The sequence below is a fragment of the Theropithecus gelada genome, chromosome 18 (assembly GCF_003255815.1).
Source record: "Theropithecus gelada isolate Dixy chromosome 18, Tgel_1.0, whole genome shotgun sequence".
NCBI classification, from domain to species: Eukaryota; Metazoa; Chordata; class Mammalia; order Primates; family Cercopithecidae; genus Theropithecus; species Theropithecus gelada.
The window spans coordinates 69,590,009-69,608,516 of record NC_037686.1 but is presented as its reverse complement, the minus strand read 5'-3'; the positions used below and the strand labels follow the sequence as shown (position 1 = coordinate 69,608,516).

General features: G+C 44.4%; 1 protein-coding gene across 1 annotated transcript in view; it reads right to left on the bottom strand.

The window, feature by feature from the left end:
* Positions 1-18,508, bottom strand: part of ZNF236 (zinc finger protein 236) — a 146,393-nt gene that overhangs the window by 96,969 nt on the left and 30,916 nt on the right. Inside the window, exons 4-5 of the mRNA XM_025365657.1 lie at positions 6,191-6,369; positions 3,066-3,190 (exon numbers count right to left, since the gene is read on the bottom strand). Coding sequence (XP_025221442.1) covers positions 3,066-3,190; positions 6,191-6,369 — 304 coding nt within the window. The remainder of the gene's footprint in view (positions 1-3,065; positions 3,191-6,190; positions 6,370-18,508) is intronic.

The following is an 18,508-nucleotide window of genomic DNA, read 5'->3' as shown; positions in this document are numbered from 1 at the left end:
CACGCTGGCCCCTTCCTAGGCTGCTCTCAAAACAACAGACACAATGACCCTCTTTAAGTCCGAGCAAGTCACTTGTCTGCTGAAAATCCTCAAAGGCTTCCAAATCCCCCCCAGAGTAAAATCAAAGTTCTTCTAATACTCAGCAGAGGAGGTGCCAGTGCTGTGGTTCCCCGACCAGCTGTTGTCAGCTCCCCTGCCCCTGCTCTCTCGTTCCCTCTACCCACTCCTGCCACCGCCCTCAGACACACCAGGCAGGTTTCCACTTCTGGGCCTCTGAAATCCACCACCTGGGTGGTTCTCCCCCAAGTATCCCCAAGACTTGCTCTCTCAGATTCTTCAGGCCTTTACTCAAATTCCCCTTTGCACTGAGCACTTTCCAGTCCATTCTGTTTAACATTAAAATCTCCCCTGTCTTCCCTGGGAACCCCTGGCCCTGTTCTCTGCTTGATTTTTCTGCAGACTTCTCAGCATTAGACCTTTTACATTTTACTCAATGTTCATCTCCCCTCCCTAGAATGCATGCTCCAAGAAGGCAAGCGCTTGTGCACTGCAGCTCTTCAGCACCTAGAACAGGGCCTCGTGCACACCAGCACACAGTACAGATCTGATGAATGAAGGAATGAGCGAAAAGACAAAATCGAGTTAGGTAAGAGCCTAACTGCAAGGCTACTTAAATTTCTAGTCTTACTAAATTTTCACTCCCTAAGAAACCAAAAGCAGCTGAGTTCATAGTAACATCAGATCTCTGCTTCTCTGAACAGCTTTAGGGTTAAATAAGTGAATGAGATGTAACAAGCTTGGGGACAGTACACAAATGGGAAACAACCCTGCTTTAACTCAGAGGGGCAAGGGTGTGAAAGAGGAGGACAGGCAGTCAGGAGGCATGGTGAGAGTGTGGCCCAGTCATGGCACTGCCCGTATGGGGACAGGACAAGAGGACAGGCAGGCAGGAGGCACAGTGAGAGTGTGGCCCAGTCACAGCACTGCCCGCATGGGGACAGGAGAGGAGGACAGGCAGGCAGGCAGGAGGCACAGTGAGAGTGTGCCCTGGTCATGGCACTGCCTGCATGGGAACAGAAGAGGAGGGCAGGTGGGCAGGAGGCACAGCGAGAGTGTGGTCCGGTCACAGCACTGCCTGTGAGGAGACACCCTTCCTGTTCTAGATGACGATGCTGCAATGTACTCAGTCTCCTTTGGACAGGAGTTCTGCTGGGTCACACACAGTCCAGGCATGGTCCAGTAGGATTCTGGTCACCCCCCCGCCCACATCATCACATACACTGCGAGGCACAGCCATTGGAAGACCAAGCCCAGAACACAGAACTGCCTGAACGGCAAGCGGCCACTCTCTGCTACCTCCACCCGGGCCCGCGAGCCTCCTGTTTAAACCACACTGGCCTATGTGACTCCTGGGGCTGGGACCTGCTGCTCTCTCCAGGCAGCTCACAAGCCAACTGGAGCAACAGTGACATATGCTTCAAGTTCAGTGCAGAAGAGTACGCATCACAGAATCCCAGAATGACACAAAGTATGTGATTCTACACGCATGTGTCTCTCTAGGAGTGAGAGTATGCTTATGATGTATGGATATTTATGTATGTGTAGAAAATATCTAAGGGGTAGATATCAAACTGTTAAAGGTAAATGACATCTGAGAAGTGAACACGAGAAGGATTTGCTTTACTTTTTACTTTATCTCTACTTTGGGTAAAGTTTATAACATTTTTAAACTATTTTTTCATTGATTAAAACTTCAAAGACTACACACTAAAGCTGAATACTCTACAGACAAAATGTATTAGCACATTTACAAAAGCACTGTTTTCTTTCTCTTACTCTAGAAAATAAAAACTGATGCTCTAAAAATATCAACTTTATGCTGACATATAAACAAACGCTGAAATCATCTGAATGACTCTACAATACTCTACACAGAAATATTCACTAAAACTCTGAAAAAAAAAAGCAATGTAACATAATTAGAACTGATTGACAAACAATAGCAGCCAAGCAAAATAGCTGTGAGATTTTTTACTTTGTCACTATAAAAGAAAACCAAATCAAGAAATACAGAAGAAAACAAAATGACAAAGCACGGATCATTTTAATTGCAAATCTCAAATACTAAAAATATTTGTACAATTTTCCTTTTTCCTTCCCTGGAGATCATGTGTGGTACTAATACAATATTATAAACGGGCTGCTCTTTACAAGATGGCAAAGAGCATTCAGCTATGAATGCTGTACTCACTTTCAAACATTCAAGCAAAACTAATGAACAAGATAAGGCATGGAGAAAGAAAGTTTTATTATTCAATGTTTCACAGCTTAGTGAAGGCAAAATTACAAAAGAATATGAAAATCCACTGCTTTCTTGTTTTTTATTTTATTTGGTTTTAATTTTATTATTTTTAAGAGTCAGGGCCTTCTTGCTGTGTCGCCCAGGCTGGAGTGCAATGGCACGATCATAGCTCACTGCAGCCTCAAACTCTCAGGCTCAAGCAATCCTCCCGCCTCAGGGCTACAGGTGGGTGCTAACACGCCTGGCTACGTTTTTTATTTTTTGTAAAGACAGGATCTCACTATGTTGCCTGTGCTAGTCTTGAACTCCTGGCCTGAAGAGATCCCCTCACCTCAGCTTCCCAAAGTGCTGGGATTACAGATGTGAGCCACCACATCCGGTCTTTCCTTGTTAATTTAGCTCTAATTAGCACAGTGTAATATCTGACACACAGTAAAAATAAATGAGGGAATAAATAAATACCATACCAATAATAATAACAGTAATATCAACCCCAAATTATTAACAGCCTACCATGTATCAAGCCCTTTTCAATGAGCACTACGCACATTTTTTATTTATAATTTAGGACAACTATATACAGATAAAAGAGCCACATTTTTCAAGTGAGGAAATAAAATAACACAAAGAATAACTAATTTCAGCAAGATTACCCAGCAAACTATGGGAAAGCTGGGATCAGATTCCAAGTCGAGCTAGCACAAAGGCACCTGTTCTTCCCTTCAAGCCACAGTCAGTCACCCAGAAGCTCGTGCTTTCATACCTGTGTGTATCCTAATGTGTCGCGTTAACTGGCTTGGCTTTTGAAACGTCTTTCCACAGTGCGGACATGAATACGTGAATCCACTTCTGTCGATGTTCCGGTTATAAGACCTTGTACTTGATACCCTAGTGTAATAAAGGGGGGCAAAATACACAGTAAGACGTCTCCCTTGTACCTTGTAACATAAAGTCAAAATGAAAATCCTACCAGAAAATTTGACTAACTAGTCATCAGAACCTGTTTTAATAAATCAATCACATATATGTATGTGTCTGTGTGTATATGCGTTAGTTTTAAAAATCATAAAACTCATTTTTCTCTATTTTTGATGAAAAAAAAACGTGGTTTTTTCGGTCAAAAACTGAAATTGGGGTGGGGGAGCAAAATGTCTCTTCTAGACAAAACTTTACCTGTGATGATCAGAAACAAAGATGCTACGGGTATAATTTCTACACTGACACCTGACCTACACCATCTCCTCCAGTCTCTTGCTCTCATTACCATCTGCACACCAATGACGTCCAGACTCCTGCCTCCAGCAACTCTGCCTCCTCCTCTGGCTCCAGCCCTGGACAGCCAACTCTCGCTTGGCATTGCCTTGTGGGTAGTGTCCAAAACAGAACTCTTCATTGATTCCCAACCTGCTCCTTTCCATGTCAAGACATGAAAGCTCCCTCTTGCTCAAGTTTAAGTCTCAAGAGTCCCGCTGGATTTTTCTAGTCCATCTCCAAAAGCTGCCGGTCTTACTCTGAAACACCCACAAATGTGGACACGACTCTCCACCCTCCAGCCACCATCACGGCCTCAGAACGGGTTCGGCTCTCCAGTGCACTGCTTCCACAGCCTCCAAAAAGGTCTCCCTGCTTTTGACTCCTGCCCACACACCAGGCCCAGTGCCATCCAAAAGTCTGGTCATGCCATTCCCTTTGTGCAAAACCCTCCAAGGGCTCCCGTCCCACTCATAGGAAATGCACATCCCCAGCCCCGCCAGGCAGGCTCTCCTCACCCCAGCCACCTTCCTGCCTCTCACACCAGCCACCTTCCTGCTTCTCACACCAGGGAGGCTCTGCTTCCACCAACCCTCACGCCAGTCACCTTCCTGCCTCTCACACCAGCCACCTTCCTGCCTCTCACACCAGGGAGGCTCTGCTTCCACCAACCCTCACGCCAGCCACCTTACTGCTTCTCACACCAGGGAGGCTCACTGCTTCCACCAACGCACTCCCTCAGCCTGAAAGGCACGGCCCCTAAGGCTGCAGGGCTCCCTGCTCCTCACCCCAGTCTCCTTCCAAAAGCCCCACTCAGAAAGGCCCACGCAGTATAGCCGCCTCCCCAGTCTCCCTCAGCCACACTGCACACAGCCATCCCACTGTCCTCCTTTCTTGACACGCACCACTATCTGAAACTGTGGTACTGACTAACCCACTCACTTGGTCACTGCCTATCTCCCGACTAAAGGGCAGTTCTGTGAGGGCGAGGCTTCGTCTGTCTGGTTTGCCACTCAGTCTGGAAAGACCTAGAAGCCAGAACTGTCTAAGTGCCACAAGCACCTAAACATTTTCAATCATCTTTCAAACCTCCAAGGAAACATCAAAAATGCCTGTGTCAAAGCCTCATCAGAATAAAAATCTGGAATGTATAGAGACCATGTATTATTATATTTGGGGATTTAAAAAATCACTGAAATTACCATCCAATTGGCTGGGGAAAAAAGAAAAAAAAAATCACTGAAATCATAAAGTATTAGGTGCATACCACATTAGTCAACAAGAGGCAAAATGAAAAAGAAAGACAGGAGACAGCTGATCCTGTGGACGTCCAGTCCACATTTCTCAAACACAATGTCTAAGAGGATAAACATACATCAGAGTCTTCAGGCATTTTATAAACTGTGTTAATCAACTGCCACAGGACTTCTTGTTGTTAAAAAGTACAGATATTTCCTAAACATTGCAGCTTAGAAGGATGGCAAGCTAAATTGATAATATAGTAGTTAAAATGATGATCGATACTGCCTTTATTTTATTTTTAGAGACAGAGTCTCACTCTGTCGCCCAGGCTGGAGTGCAGTGGCACGATCTCGGCCCACTGCAACTTCCACCTTCTGAGTACAAGCAATTCCCCTGCCTCAGCCTCCCGAGTAGCTGGGACTACAGGCATGTGCCACCATACCTGGCTAATTTTTGTATTTTTAGTAGGTATGGGGTTTCACCATGTTGGCCAGGCTGGTCTCAAACTCCTGACCTCAGGTGATCTGCCTGCCCTGGCCTCCCAAAGTGCTGGGATTACAAGCGTGAGCTACTGTGCCTGGCCTGATACTGCCTTTTAGAGTTTGTTGGAGAAAGCTAAATTAGTGTGAAAACTGATTATCACCATTAGCTAACTTGAGCAAAAGGGCCAGGAAGAATATTTTATTTCACTTTATTAAGAAACAGAAATATCAGTAAAAATATATATTATCAGGAATCAGGTAAAATATAAATTTTTTAAAAACATGTTAAGTTTGAATAAGAATAAATGTATAAATGCATTCAAATATAGTCAGTTGTTAAGATTATGAGCGCTAAAATCAGACTATTAGGGTTTAAATTTCAAACTCCTGACTTATAAGCCACAAAATCTCATGAAACTACTTGGTCCCTCTAATCTTGGTTTTCTCATCTGCAAAATGGGAACGTAAAAGTACTCTGGCCTAACAGGGTCATTTGTAATGATGAAATGAGGTTCTGTTTATACACACGCTAAGAACGGTGTCAGGCACATATGAGTTTTAACAGCTGGGTACTACAAACTAATTTATTAAAAGGAGTACTAATTAAACCCTTGTGAGTCTAGTTTACATATTTTGTTACCTACCTATAAACATGTATTGCCAGTACCCTGTTCTACAGCTTTCAACATTATAATACTAGGTAAACACTTCTACTCACATAGCCTGACGCTATTCATTAATGTGTAGGATGCACCGTGCATGTTATAAAAGACATTCTAACAACAAATTATCTGTGGGGTTCCACTTTGCTGGGTTCTTGCTGCAAGTATTTCTACTGGGTCATAGCAAAGTACACCAGCTTTTAACATATTAGATGGATTTTTGACCAAGCCCATGTAATAACTCATATTACCTAATTTTGTAATGAGTCTTCATGTGTTCCTTCAGCTCCGAGGAGGTCTCGAACTCTTTCTTGCAGGCCTTGCAGGCATGCTGCCGGGTTCCAGCCAGCTCCTGGCGGTGCTCCTCCATGTGCACGGCCAGCTGACTCTGCAGAGTAAACTCATCCCCACACTCAGAACAGATGAGATTCTGGAACAGAAAACCCATGGGTGAGCAGAGCAAACCTTTCAAAACCACTCCTTCTTCAAAGAACTGGTATGATCAACAGTAAACACACAAATTAAATGAAAACTACTTGGTCCCTCTAATCTTGGTTTTGATCTAATACTTTCCTCTGGAACAAGCATCACTTTCACCTCTCAAAAATGTATTTGAATATACAAAAATCATTTCTTTATTGGAAGAAAAAGATGGAAACATTGGGAAAAGGGTGAGAGAGCGACACAATTTTTGAGCAAAATGAGTTCTGTTTTGAACTGGTATTGGGTAATGGCACTGGTCTGCCTATTCTGTGAGCACTTTAGAGAAGTAGGATGACCTCAGCACTACACGGGGTCAGGAAAGAATTCAAACTAAGATTATGGTTTAAGAGACGACCTTGAAACAAAATGACAGCTTTCAAGTTTTTAATAGACAGATCGCGTCACTGTCTCACTTGGTTTAAAGGCAGAGCAGAGCCCAGGCTGTGGCCTGGCTTACTGAGCTTGTGAACGAGGGACCCTCTGAACCGAGGCATGGGGTAACTGCAGAACACACACACACGGGAGTTCAAACACTCTGAGCAAAAATACAAGAATGATAGCTCAGTAATCTTTAACATTTGAGTTCATATTTTGGACATATTTTAATAAATATATTAAAATTTATTTCACCTGTTTGGGTTTTTTTTTCTTTTAAAAATGTAGCTACTAGAAAATTTAAAATTACTCATCTTTCACTTAGATGATGCTGGTCTAGATGTTCTACAGCTGGGTCTAGATTCACCTTAAGGCTGCCAATCACTAGCTAACCTGCCAGTTTGGGTGTGCTGCCCACCCTGAGCCTATGAAGCAGGGATAACAGTAACCCCTGCCCTCACAGGGCTGTTACAAGGTTAGATAAAACGACACATGTAAGACGCTGACTGTGCGTGGCCTAGAGTGAGTACTCAATAATTACTTCATCAGTAGCCATTGCTGACTTAGTACAAATTTCAGCTCACTCATTTGGAGTTCCATCACACAATTACAGTATTTACTGAAATGATCCTCAAAATGAACTGTCCAGACATGAGAAAACATGACCCGTCAATGAGCATAAACTGTTATTTCCAAATAAAATACACTGATTTTTTCTATCAGACTTTTTTCTAATCTGCACATACTAGTCTTGTAAATAAATGTTTGTAAACCTCATTAAAATGAGGCTGTTAATTGATACTACCTCTAGTTATACTGCAGAAAAAGACAAAGAAAAGTGAAATATTTTGAGAAATCAAAAAATCATGTAAATAACTTTAAAGTAGTATTATTGTATAATAATTTAAGGAAATAATAAACTATTAGATTTTTAGTGACTTGATAAAAGAAAATTTGTTCTAGGAAACTCCCCACAAAAAAAACTATCATAATTTGACACAGCTCTTTAAAAAAAAAAAAAAGTCTGCAGTCCTGAATGCATATGGCAAAAGAAAATGCACAGCTTTCATTACCAATGATTCTCCACTGCGCCTCCTGTCTCAAAATCACATCACAAAACCCCTCGCAGCCCACTCCTCTCTGTACTGTTACTGCCCTGGTTCACATCCACCCTCTTTTCACTTACTCTTTTACCAGATGATCTGATTCATGTGTTTCAGGGATATCTACATGGATATTACTCAGGCATTTGTTGGATCTGTCTGAGTTACAACCCCAGTTTACGCACAACGTACTCAGATGGTGTAAGCAGGATCCAGCACCTCCCAGGCCAAAGCCAAGACCTGACAGCTTACAGACGGCTACATCACTGTCTTTCTGCTTTCTCTCCTGTAAGCCAAAAAGAGCCAGGATGCTCCTCCTTCCCCCTGCCCGCCCTGGCAACACTTAAGGAAGTCTTCCACAAGGAGAACACCACCCCATGTATAGTCACAGGCCACTAGGACAACAGGCCTTCCGCTCATTGTATTCTCCATACAGAGTTAACATCATGTCTCTCACCTAGAAGCAGAGGCTGTCCTGGGGTAATTCTCATGATGCTAAGTGGCCACAGGAAATCATCAAGAGAAATGCATGGCATTTTAATCTGTCTCCACCTTGCTGAAGATATGATCATCTCTAAAAGACCAGAGTGTGCAATGCTAGGTACTGACTGCCTCAAGGCTGCTTTCCTGTCCACCCCCAGCCCTAGGATGGCAGCATGTGTTCACCAGACTCTGCGTGTGTGGGATTTTCCCTTTCTCAGATCCCCACCACATCATCATCCTGTCCCCTGTCCTGGCCTTCTCAGAAGCCATGCTTCTTTTCCTAGTGCAGTGTGCTTCTGCTGACCTCAGGTACTGCTCAACACACAAAATAAACCCAAAACCCACCCCACAAAACGCTGCTCTTCTCTCAACACTTATAGAACCTGATCCATCACTATTCATTTGTACGTGCTACTGAGATGATCAATAAATGTGAACAATGTCTTCCGTGAGAAAGCTGTTTGTGTGAGTGTGTGTGGGCATGCACGCGTTGTTTCTCCAAACATTCTATAACACCCCTTAAAGGAAGTGATTTACTCAAAAAATAATGTGACCTTCAATAATTATGTGACTTTAAGAAAAATTCCTAAGTGATTTAAAAACTACAGTAATTTTTCTGGTTTACTCTTCTGGGTTTGAGATTTATTTGGACAGAGGAGTGATCACTATGAGTTTTAGACTATAAATCTCAATAGGGCAGTAACTAAAAATTAGATTTCGGTGTTCTGAAAGTAAAAACTTAAAAATGGAACACCTTAAACTAAAAAGTTAATTATAGTTCCTAAGTACATATAAGAAGACATGTTTACAAGTTATTTTTTAAACCAATTTTAATAAGGCATACTTTACATATAACAAATGCACCCATTTTAACTCTAACTTTTTACTACTACAATCCAATGTTGATCATTTCAGAGTTTAACCCTTAGAAAGCAATTTTAGTCCTATTTCCAAGTTTTCAGGGGACCCTGCACTGGTACCCCCAATACTGTTTGCACCCAACAAACTGCTGGGTGCTTCGCCGACTTTCATCTCACCTCATCTTCAATCTCACTGAAGGAGCAACAGTCGCTCCCCCAGACCTCGATGCACCTGCACTTTCTACCAAACGGAGCAGCTTTCTTCAGAAGGCTCTCTGACTGTCCTAAGTGGTGAATAGTTTAAAAAGCAATAATTCCAACAGCTGTCACTAGTTGAATTCTCTGCCTGCCAGGAACTGTGCTGGGCCATTTTATGTTCGGAGTAAGTTTCTTGGAGACAATGTATTGTTAGATCATATGAGAGGTTTGTTTTGTTTTGTTTCATGGAGTTTCACTTCATTGCCCAGGCTGGAGTGCAATGGCGTGATCTCAGCTCACTGCAACCTCCACCTCCCGGGTTCAAGCAATTCTCCTGCCTCATCCTCCCGAGTAACTGGGGTTACATGCATCCGCCACAACGCCCAGCTGATTTTTGTATTTTTAGTAGAGATGGGGTTTCACCATGTTGGCCAGGCTGGTCTCAAACTCCTGACCTCAGGTGACCCACCCACCTCGGCCTCCCAAAGTGCTGGGATTACAGGTATGAGCCACCGTGCCTGGCCAGCAATGTCTTTTAATTCACGTACTTACATTTAAAATAATTATTGGTATCTGAAGTCTGTCATTATTTGTTGTTCGTTCATGTTTCTTTTCCTCTGCTTCTCTTCTTCCCTTCCTGGATTACTTTTTGGAATTTCTTAGAATTCATTTTGATTTATTAGTAGTATTTTTTAGTACATTGCTTCGTACAGCATTCTTGGAGATGGTTCTAGGTAGGATTATACATACGGAACTTATCACAATCTACTGGCATCGACATTTTACCACCTTGAGAGAAGTACAGAAAACCTTTTTTCCATTCAGAGTCTTGCACCCTTTCCCTCTTTAAATATCACTGTCCTGAGTATTTCCTCCACGTACACTGAGCACACCAGATGATAATTTCTGCTTTGACCATTAACTATGATTTAAGAATTCATAAGGAGAAGAACATTGTATTATACTCACCCCAATTTTGTATTCTTACTCATTCTTTTTGTATTAGGGTTTTCCAGAGAAACAGAACAAAGAGAACGCAGGTGCGTGTTTGTGTGTGTGTACATATTTGTTGGCCAGGCGCGGTGGCTCACGCCTGTAATCCCAGCACTTTGGGAGGCCAAGGCAGGCGGATCACCTGAGGTCAGGAGTTCAAGACCAGCCTGGCCAACATGGCGAAACCCCATCTCTACTAAAAATATAAAAACTAGCTGGGCGTGGTGGTGGACGCCTGTAATCCCAGCTACTCGGGAGGCTGAGGCAGGAGAATTGCTTGAATCCAGGAGACGGAGGCTGCAGTGAGCCGACACAGTGCCACTGCACTCCAGCCTCCGCAACAGAGTGAGACGCTGTCTCAAAAAACAAACAAACAAAAAACGTATTTATTGTAAGAAACTGGCTCTCATGATTATGGAGGCTGACAAGCCCTACATCTGCAGTGTGGGATGGCAGATGGAGACCTAGGAGAGCTGATAATGTAAGTGACATCCAAAGGCCACCTGCGGGAGAATCCCTCTCACTTGGTGAAGTCAGTCTTTCATTCTATTCAGGTCTGACTGAAGGAGGCTCACTCACGTCATGGGGGGCAATCTGCTTACTCGATGGTTTAAATGTTAATCTCATCCAAAAACACTCTCCACATTCACACAGAAAATTAACCACCACACCATTCTTCTTTCTTTTCTGAAGTTCCAAGCCTCCTTCTGGTGTCATTTTCTTTCTGTCTGGAGAACTTCTTTTAGTGATTCTTTAAGGGTAAGTCTGCTAACAAGTTTGTTTTCCTTCATCTAAGAAAGTCTTTATTTCACCTTCGTTCCTGAAGGACATTTTACCGCATACAGAATTTGTAGCCAGGCATGGTGGCTCACACGTGTAATCCCAGGACTTTGGAGGCAGAGGTAGGAGGATCGCTTGAGCCCATGAGTTTGAGACCAGCCTGGGCAACACAGCAAGACTCCATCTCTAATTAAAAAAAAAAAAAAGAATTTGTAATTGATAATTATTTTCTTTCAGCAATTGAAAATTTTTTTGCTATTTTTTTTTTTTTTTTTTTTTTTGAGACGGAGTCTCGCTCTGTCGCCCAGGCTGGAGTGCAGTGGCCAGAGATCTCAGCTCACTACAAGCTCCGCCTCCCGGGTTTACGCCATTCTCCTGCCTCAGCCTCCCGAGTAGCTGAGACTACAGGCGCCCGCCACCTCGCCCGGCTGGTTTTTTGTACTTTTTAGTAGAGACGGAGTTTCACCAGGTTAGCCAGGATGGTCTCGATCTCCTGACCTCGTGATCCGCCCGTCTCGGCCTCCCAAAGTGCTGGGATTACAGGCTTGAGCCACCGCGCCCGGCCGCTATTTTCTTTTAGCTTCCATGGAGGCAGATGAGAAATTCACTGTCACCTGAATTGGTGTTCTTCTGTAAACAAAAGATCATTTCTCTCTAGTCTCTCACAAGATTTTTTTTCTTAGGTTTAGTTTTCAAATGTTTGATTATGATATGCCTTGGTGTGTATTTCTTTGGGTTTATCCTGTTTTGAATTCTTAAATCTGTGAGTTATGACTTTTACCAAATCTAGGTCATTTTCAGCCATTATTTCTTCTAATACATTTCCAGCCCCACACTCTGTCTCCTATCCTTCTGTGATGACCATGATACAAATGTAGAATTTTCTGTTATTGTCCCCAAGTTCCCTGAGACCCTATTAATTTTTCTAGTTCTTCTCTGTTGCTCAGCCGAGGTCATTCCTGCTGCTCTATCTTCAGGTTCTCCTCTGATTCTCTTCTGTCCTCTCTGGTCCACCAGGGAGCCCTTCTACCGAGTTCTTTAGTTCAATCATGGGATTTTTCAGTTCTATAATTTCACTTTGGTTCTTTCTTCTATTTCTTTCTTCCGTTTTTTCATTTGTTTCAAAACTCATAAAGCATTTTCTTGACAGCTGCTTTAAAGTACTTGTCAGATAATTCCAATGTCCAGGCCCTCTTCATGTTGGTATCGCTCTTTCCTTGTTCCAGTCGGGACTGTGCTGGCTCGTGTCTGTGTCCTGGACACTTTGGGTGTTAAACTGTGGGACCAGTTCTCGGGCTCTCCTTTCACCAGCAGCTGCCCTGTTCAGATGCAGTGTAAGGACCAGCAGCAGTGGAGACCCACTTCGCAGAGCTCCACTGACCCCAGGGGGGAGGAAAGCACAGAGCAGACTTGTCCGTCTTGCATGGTTCCATCTCATCACTGATGGGTAGGGAAGCCCAGCTCCTTACTGGACCCACTGACACACTCTAGAGGGAGAATCAGAACATTGCCTGCTTCTGCTAAGGGAGGATGGGAGGCGGGCTTCCAGACAGACTCTGCCCACACGCTGGGAGGGGAATTCTGGGTGTCTCCTCCCTCTGCCAGGAGAATCCCCCTCCTGGATGCAAAGTTAGCTCCTGCTTGGGCCCAACGGGAAATCGAAGTGCTGCCAGCTCCCAGAGGATGGGGGCAGAATGGGGTAGAAGTTCAATGCCGCATTCAGCTCCGCCAAGCAGCTTTTCAGTTGGCATTTCACTGGAACTGAATAAATACCATAAAAAGATTTTCTATTCTGTTGGATCAATCTTTTCCCAGTACTGGCTAAGGGAAACCAGCTTTTCTTGGAGTGTTTTTCTTCTCTGCTTGTTGGCAGAAGGCTGCAGGCTTCTTCAACACCCTGTCCAGGTGTCTGGGAGGAAAAAAAGAAACGCAGGCCAGGCACGGTGGCTCATGCCTGTAATCCCAGGACTTTGGGAGGCCGAGGCGGGCGGATCACGAGGTCAGGAGATCGAGACCATCCTGGCTAACACGGTGAAACCCTGTCTACTAAAAATACAAAAACTAGCCAGACGTGGTGGCGGCGCCTGTAGTCCCAGCTACTCTGGAGGCTGAGGCAGGAGAATTGCTTGAACCCAGGAGGCAGAGCTTGCAGTAATCCGGATGGTGCCACTGCACTCCAGCCTGGGCAACAAGAGAGAAACTCTGTCTCAAAAAAAAAAAAAAAACAAACAAAACCAGGTTGCTGACGGCCACGTTATTCTAGTCCCTCCAACTGTCCGCCACCTCTGATGCCTTTCAGAGTCGTTCTGTGCCTGCTGGCTGGTTATCTCTAACGACAATAAGTGATACGGGGGACCCCTAGGAGAAGGAAGCTGCTCCATCGTGGCTGGGACCTTAGAGGTTATTTTTAAATACAACTGAAGGTCAGAAATTATCCCTCTAGTTACTATTAATATGCCATATTCAAATCAATTAACTGAAAAACCAAACACAAAATGCAAACGCAGCGAGGAATGTATTATTTTGACATATAGGAAAAGACTTGTAACTGTGCTCCAATACTGATTCTTCTTTTCTTACGCAATAATAGACTTACTGGCTGAGCACACAGTTAATCAGCTCAGCACTATTTGGGGGCCGCTCCAACCACTAGATCACTGGCGTGATGACTACGTTCTACCCAACTGGATGTAAGCAGGACTGAAATGCATCTTCCGGATCATACCTTTAAAGAGAAGCAGTGCACATTCCTCCTCCCGTTCCCACTGTAAACTATGCGACAGAAGCAAAGAACTCACAGAGATAGCAAATGAAAATGCTAGACAAGCCTGAGGGCAGGGCTGCCCTACCAGCTCTGTACCACATACGCCAGGCTGCCAGGTAAGGCACAGTCACAAACCCTGACCTAAGCGCTGACACAACGGTAGGAAAAAAGAGAGCCAACATATTGTAACATGTTATTATAGAACAAGCACAGTGAGGCCTTTTTCCCCTCTGCTCATGTAAGTCTTGAGCTCAGTATGAGGTTGCTAAGGTCAGGTGGCTGAATATGACAGCCCAACTTCCAGAACCCTTCCTCTGGCAGCACAGACACGCAGTGCCAAGGAAGAAGTGAAGCATCCTCACAGCTCCCTCACCAGCTTCATGCCAGAGTTCAGCAAAGCCTCGTCCATGACTCTTCCCTGCTTTCTTCTCCTGTTATCACGTATTAATCAAAGCAGCCTGCTGTGTGCTGAAGGGAGAAACCAGAAGCAGGGGTGAGTAGTAACAGAAATGTAAAGTCAAGCAATTTCAGAAAACACAGTATTTCCCAAAGTCTTTTCAAAAAAATTTAAAAAGGAGTCAGAAGCTAAGGAATGTGTAAGTTCTTACAACCACAACAGCGAGAGACGAAGGGAGCTGGAGTTTTACAAACAGAACTGAGGGTTCGGATGAGAGTAGGCTGCACAAAGTTCAGATGATGTGGTCCTACTCAGGACACCACGGCCTAACAAAACTACACAACAGCAGAAGCAGGGACTGAAGCAAACAGCAAAGAATGTGAGCACCACTATGGGAAGTGATATGGACAAGAACCTGGCCCGTCTGTGGAAGAGAAAACAGGACGAAGGGAAGGTTTTCAAAATAAGGTATAAATACTTTAGAACATCTGCAAATGACAGATGACAGTTGTTTCTCTTTCCAGTTACGGAGGAAATCACAGTGAATTATTAAAAGGCACATCTGAAGGAACTTCAGGATGGAAAACGGCAAAGCTCGCTGTTCTGGGGACCCCATTAGATGGGTGTAGCCTTAGAGGTATATCTTTACCCTTCATGTCATCCTCGGGTTGGGCCACCCAGAGCGTGTGGTGTGCACAGACTCTTCAACCACCTTTACCCACCTGTGTCACCCTAACAGAGGATTCACACACATCCCTCCAGTTTCACCTCTCTGCCTAGACCACACGGCTCAACATTTCAGCTCTCCCGCCAACGTTCTCACGGCCCTGACTCCTTTGCTATTCCAGATCACACGCTTCAGAAGCCCTCACCTCCAGGCAAACCACCATCTCCACTCCTCCCAGCGGCTGAGCAGTGGAAAGGAGACCACCCCCCCGCCCCCGCCCAGCCCAGACTCCACAACCAGATGGGCTCTCAGCTCCCGGGGCTGCCCACGGATGTGCCCCACTCAGGCTCTGCTCCCATTTCCCAAAATAGGCCTCCCATGCAGATCTCTAGATGCCTCAGGCCACCCCATGTTTTTGGTGAAGACAGTAATGTTTCCATTTCCCAGAGAAACGTGGGGTCTAAGGCCTCAGCCCCAGCCCATGAACTGAGGCACCGCAGTGCACCATGACAAGCTTATGAGGAGGCCCAGGAATAGGTCACACGTTCAAGGAAAACGGCGGTGCTCCATGCTGTCCAATGACACCCAGAAACTAGATTGAAGTACTTCAGTTTCAATAACATCATGTCTTTGTGAAGCTAAGTTTCCGCGGTTGCTGTGGTTAGAGATCAAAGATGGAGTGAAGAATCATGTGGAACAGAAAACTCCAAAATCAATGTGAAAATGATTGCAAATAGGAAACGCAAGGATATAGAGGCTGTGCAGTACCCAACACACCTGGGTTGGTCTTTCAAATAACCATTAAGTTATTAAGACAAATACTTACTAGATCATACAGATCTAACTGGTTAATACACAGACCCTTGGGTTCTGCCTGAAAGTCTATGAAAAACTTCATGAGACACTAAGAAAGCACAGTCTGAGGAAGGCTGGGAACACGTGCGAGACATACCAGGAGCTGCTCCAATTCCGCCTCCACCTGAGCCCTCTCCCCCTTCCTCCTCCACCTGCACCCGCCTCCACCTGAGCCCTCTCCCCCTTCCTCCTCCACCTGCACCCGCCTCCACCTGAGCCCTCTCCCCCTTCCTCCTCCACCTGCACCCGCGTCCACCTGAGCCCTCTTCCACTTCTTCCAGGGTCAAAAGAGAAGTCTCTCATCCGTTCAAAACTAACTGCTCCCTTGTAAAATGTCACTATTTTCCCCTCCAGATAGGGACCTCTGAAAATGGATATTACAGCAATGTTAAACTGTGATCACTGTTTTGTGAAATAAAGAAAACTGTCTGTGTTTTTAGGGGCTACATCCTGAAGTACTTAGTGGTAAAATAATGTGAAATCTGTAGCTTACTCGAAAATTGTTCAAAAAAGGGAGAAGGAGGGAGATGAGATCTGACAAATTTATCAATTGGTGAGTCCAGGAAAAGGTTATACAAATATCCATTGTACTATTATTTCAAATCTTCACTTTGGAATTTTTCAAAATAAAAAGCTAGGTGAATATGCCATCACTACACACTATGAAAACAAATAAATGATACAAGGGTGATTTTTTAAAAAAACTGCGCATATGCTAGTTGCGAACAACACAGAATCAAAAACTTATTACCCAATTATTATGTGTAGATGAGGCTGCATAGAGAATCAGGAAGGATGGCAGGGAAAACTAACACATACAAATGCATCGTCTTCCTACAGGCAAGTAACACACAACATATGGCCAAAACACCTCCCTACACAGTATCATTAGGATCTTAAAATACTTAAGAAATGTAAAAAGTGTACTGAATCCATAGTAATCAAACATCACTGATGTTTTCACATTTCGTGTTCTCATAAAGATTGAACATTATAAACATGTTCAGTTCTCCCCTGAATCTAAATATTTAGTACAATAAAAATATCAGCCTATATTTAACTATATAAAATTCTAAATTTTACATGTTATGATAAGCCAGAAAAAGAAAATAATATACAAACATTTGCTTCTCATTACAAAGAGAGACAAAGCAGAGATACACTAGAAAAGCAGGAAGGCAGCCCAGGAAAGGCCGAGGCGAGTGGGCAGGCAAGGGTGCAGGAGACAGGCTCTCCTCCAAATGTACCTGCCTATGTCACTTTGACTTTTAACAGTTGGTTAATATCCACATATTCAAAAGCTAAACCCCGAGCCCTCCACTCTCCCCTGCTTTGAACTGTGTCTTTTGGTCAGATAATGTAACCTGAAGGAGGGCGGTTAACTGAGGGCCTGGAATCATAAGAATGGGAAGGGAGAGGTCCTACATGGCAGCAAACTGAAGCAGGTGACCCTGCTGACTTCACAAAACCACGGCAGAGGGGGAAGACCATATTTAATTATGCCTGCCATCTAAAGCAGGGCCGGGTGGCTGGCTTGAGATATGTGGACATCCTGAGGGCTGTTGGATAGGAAGATCATGGGGGTCCCGGTGGAGCAGACGGCTCCTTCAGAGCAGCCAGGATGAGAGAGTGAGTGATGATGCTGGTGCTGGCAGGCGCCGGGTCCTGGGAGAGAAGGAGCCCACATAGGAACTGGGGGAAGGCCCTGCGAGAGGAGCCCACACAGGAACTACGGGGAGGCGGGGAGGGCCTGCAAGAGAAGGAGCCCACATAGGAACTGGGGGGAGGTGGGGAGGCCCTGCGAGAGAAGGAGTCCACATAGGAACCGAGGGGACTTGGGGAGGCCCTGCAAGAGAAGGGGTCCACGTGGGAACTAGGGGTAGGTGGGGAGGCCCCACAGGGATAGGCTACACTGCAGCATCAGTGTGGACGCATGCCTTCCATGCGAGTTCTGCTCTGCATGTATAAGGATCTGTACCAGGCAGATCCGTGTGGGATGTTCCAGACGTGTGGGATATTTTAGAAAATACTTTTAGAATTGGGAAGCATTTCTAATCAAGCCACAAGAACCAGAATCTATAAATGAACAGATTGAAAATTTGAGTTCATCACAATTTAAAAATTTCTGCCAGGAAGAGAAAAATAACGAAACCAGAAAGCAAGAAAGAATTCTGTCATGCAAGGCAGAAAAACCTAACTTTCCAGGAATGTAAATACTTTACACAAGTCTGCAAGAATAAGACCAATAATCCCCACACATCCACCTTGCAAAAAAATTGCTTAATTAAAATTTTAAAAAAATTATTCATGGTTAATAAACATGGAAAGATGCTAAGCTGCACTCATAATTAAAGAAATATAAATTAAAACAAAAACATACCATCTTTAAAGTACCAGAATGGAGGAGACAACTTTTACAACAGAGTATTGAAAATGATATGGCCGGCCGGGTACAATAGCTCACGGCTGTAATCTCAGCACTTTGGGAGGCCGAGGCAGGTGGATCACCTGAGGTCAGGAATTCGAGACCAGCCTGGCCAAAGTGGCAAGGCCCCATCTCTACTAAAAATACAAAAATTAGTCGGGCATGGTGGCAGGCGCCTGCAATTCC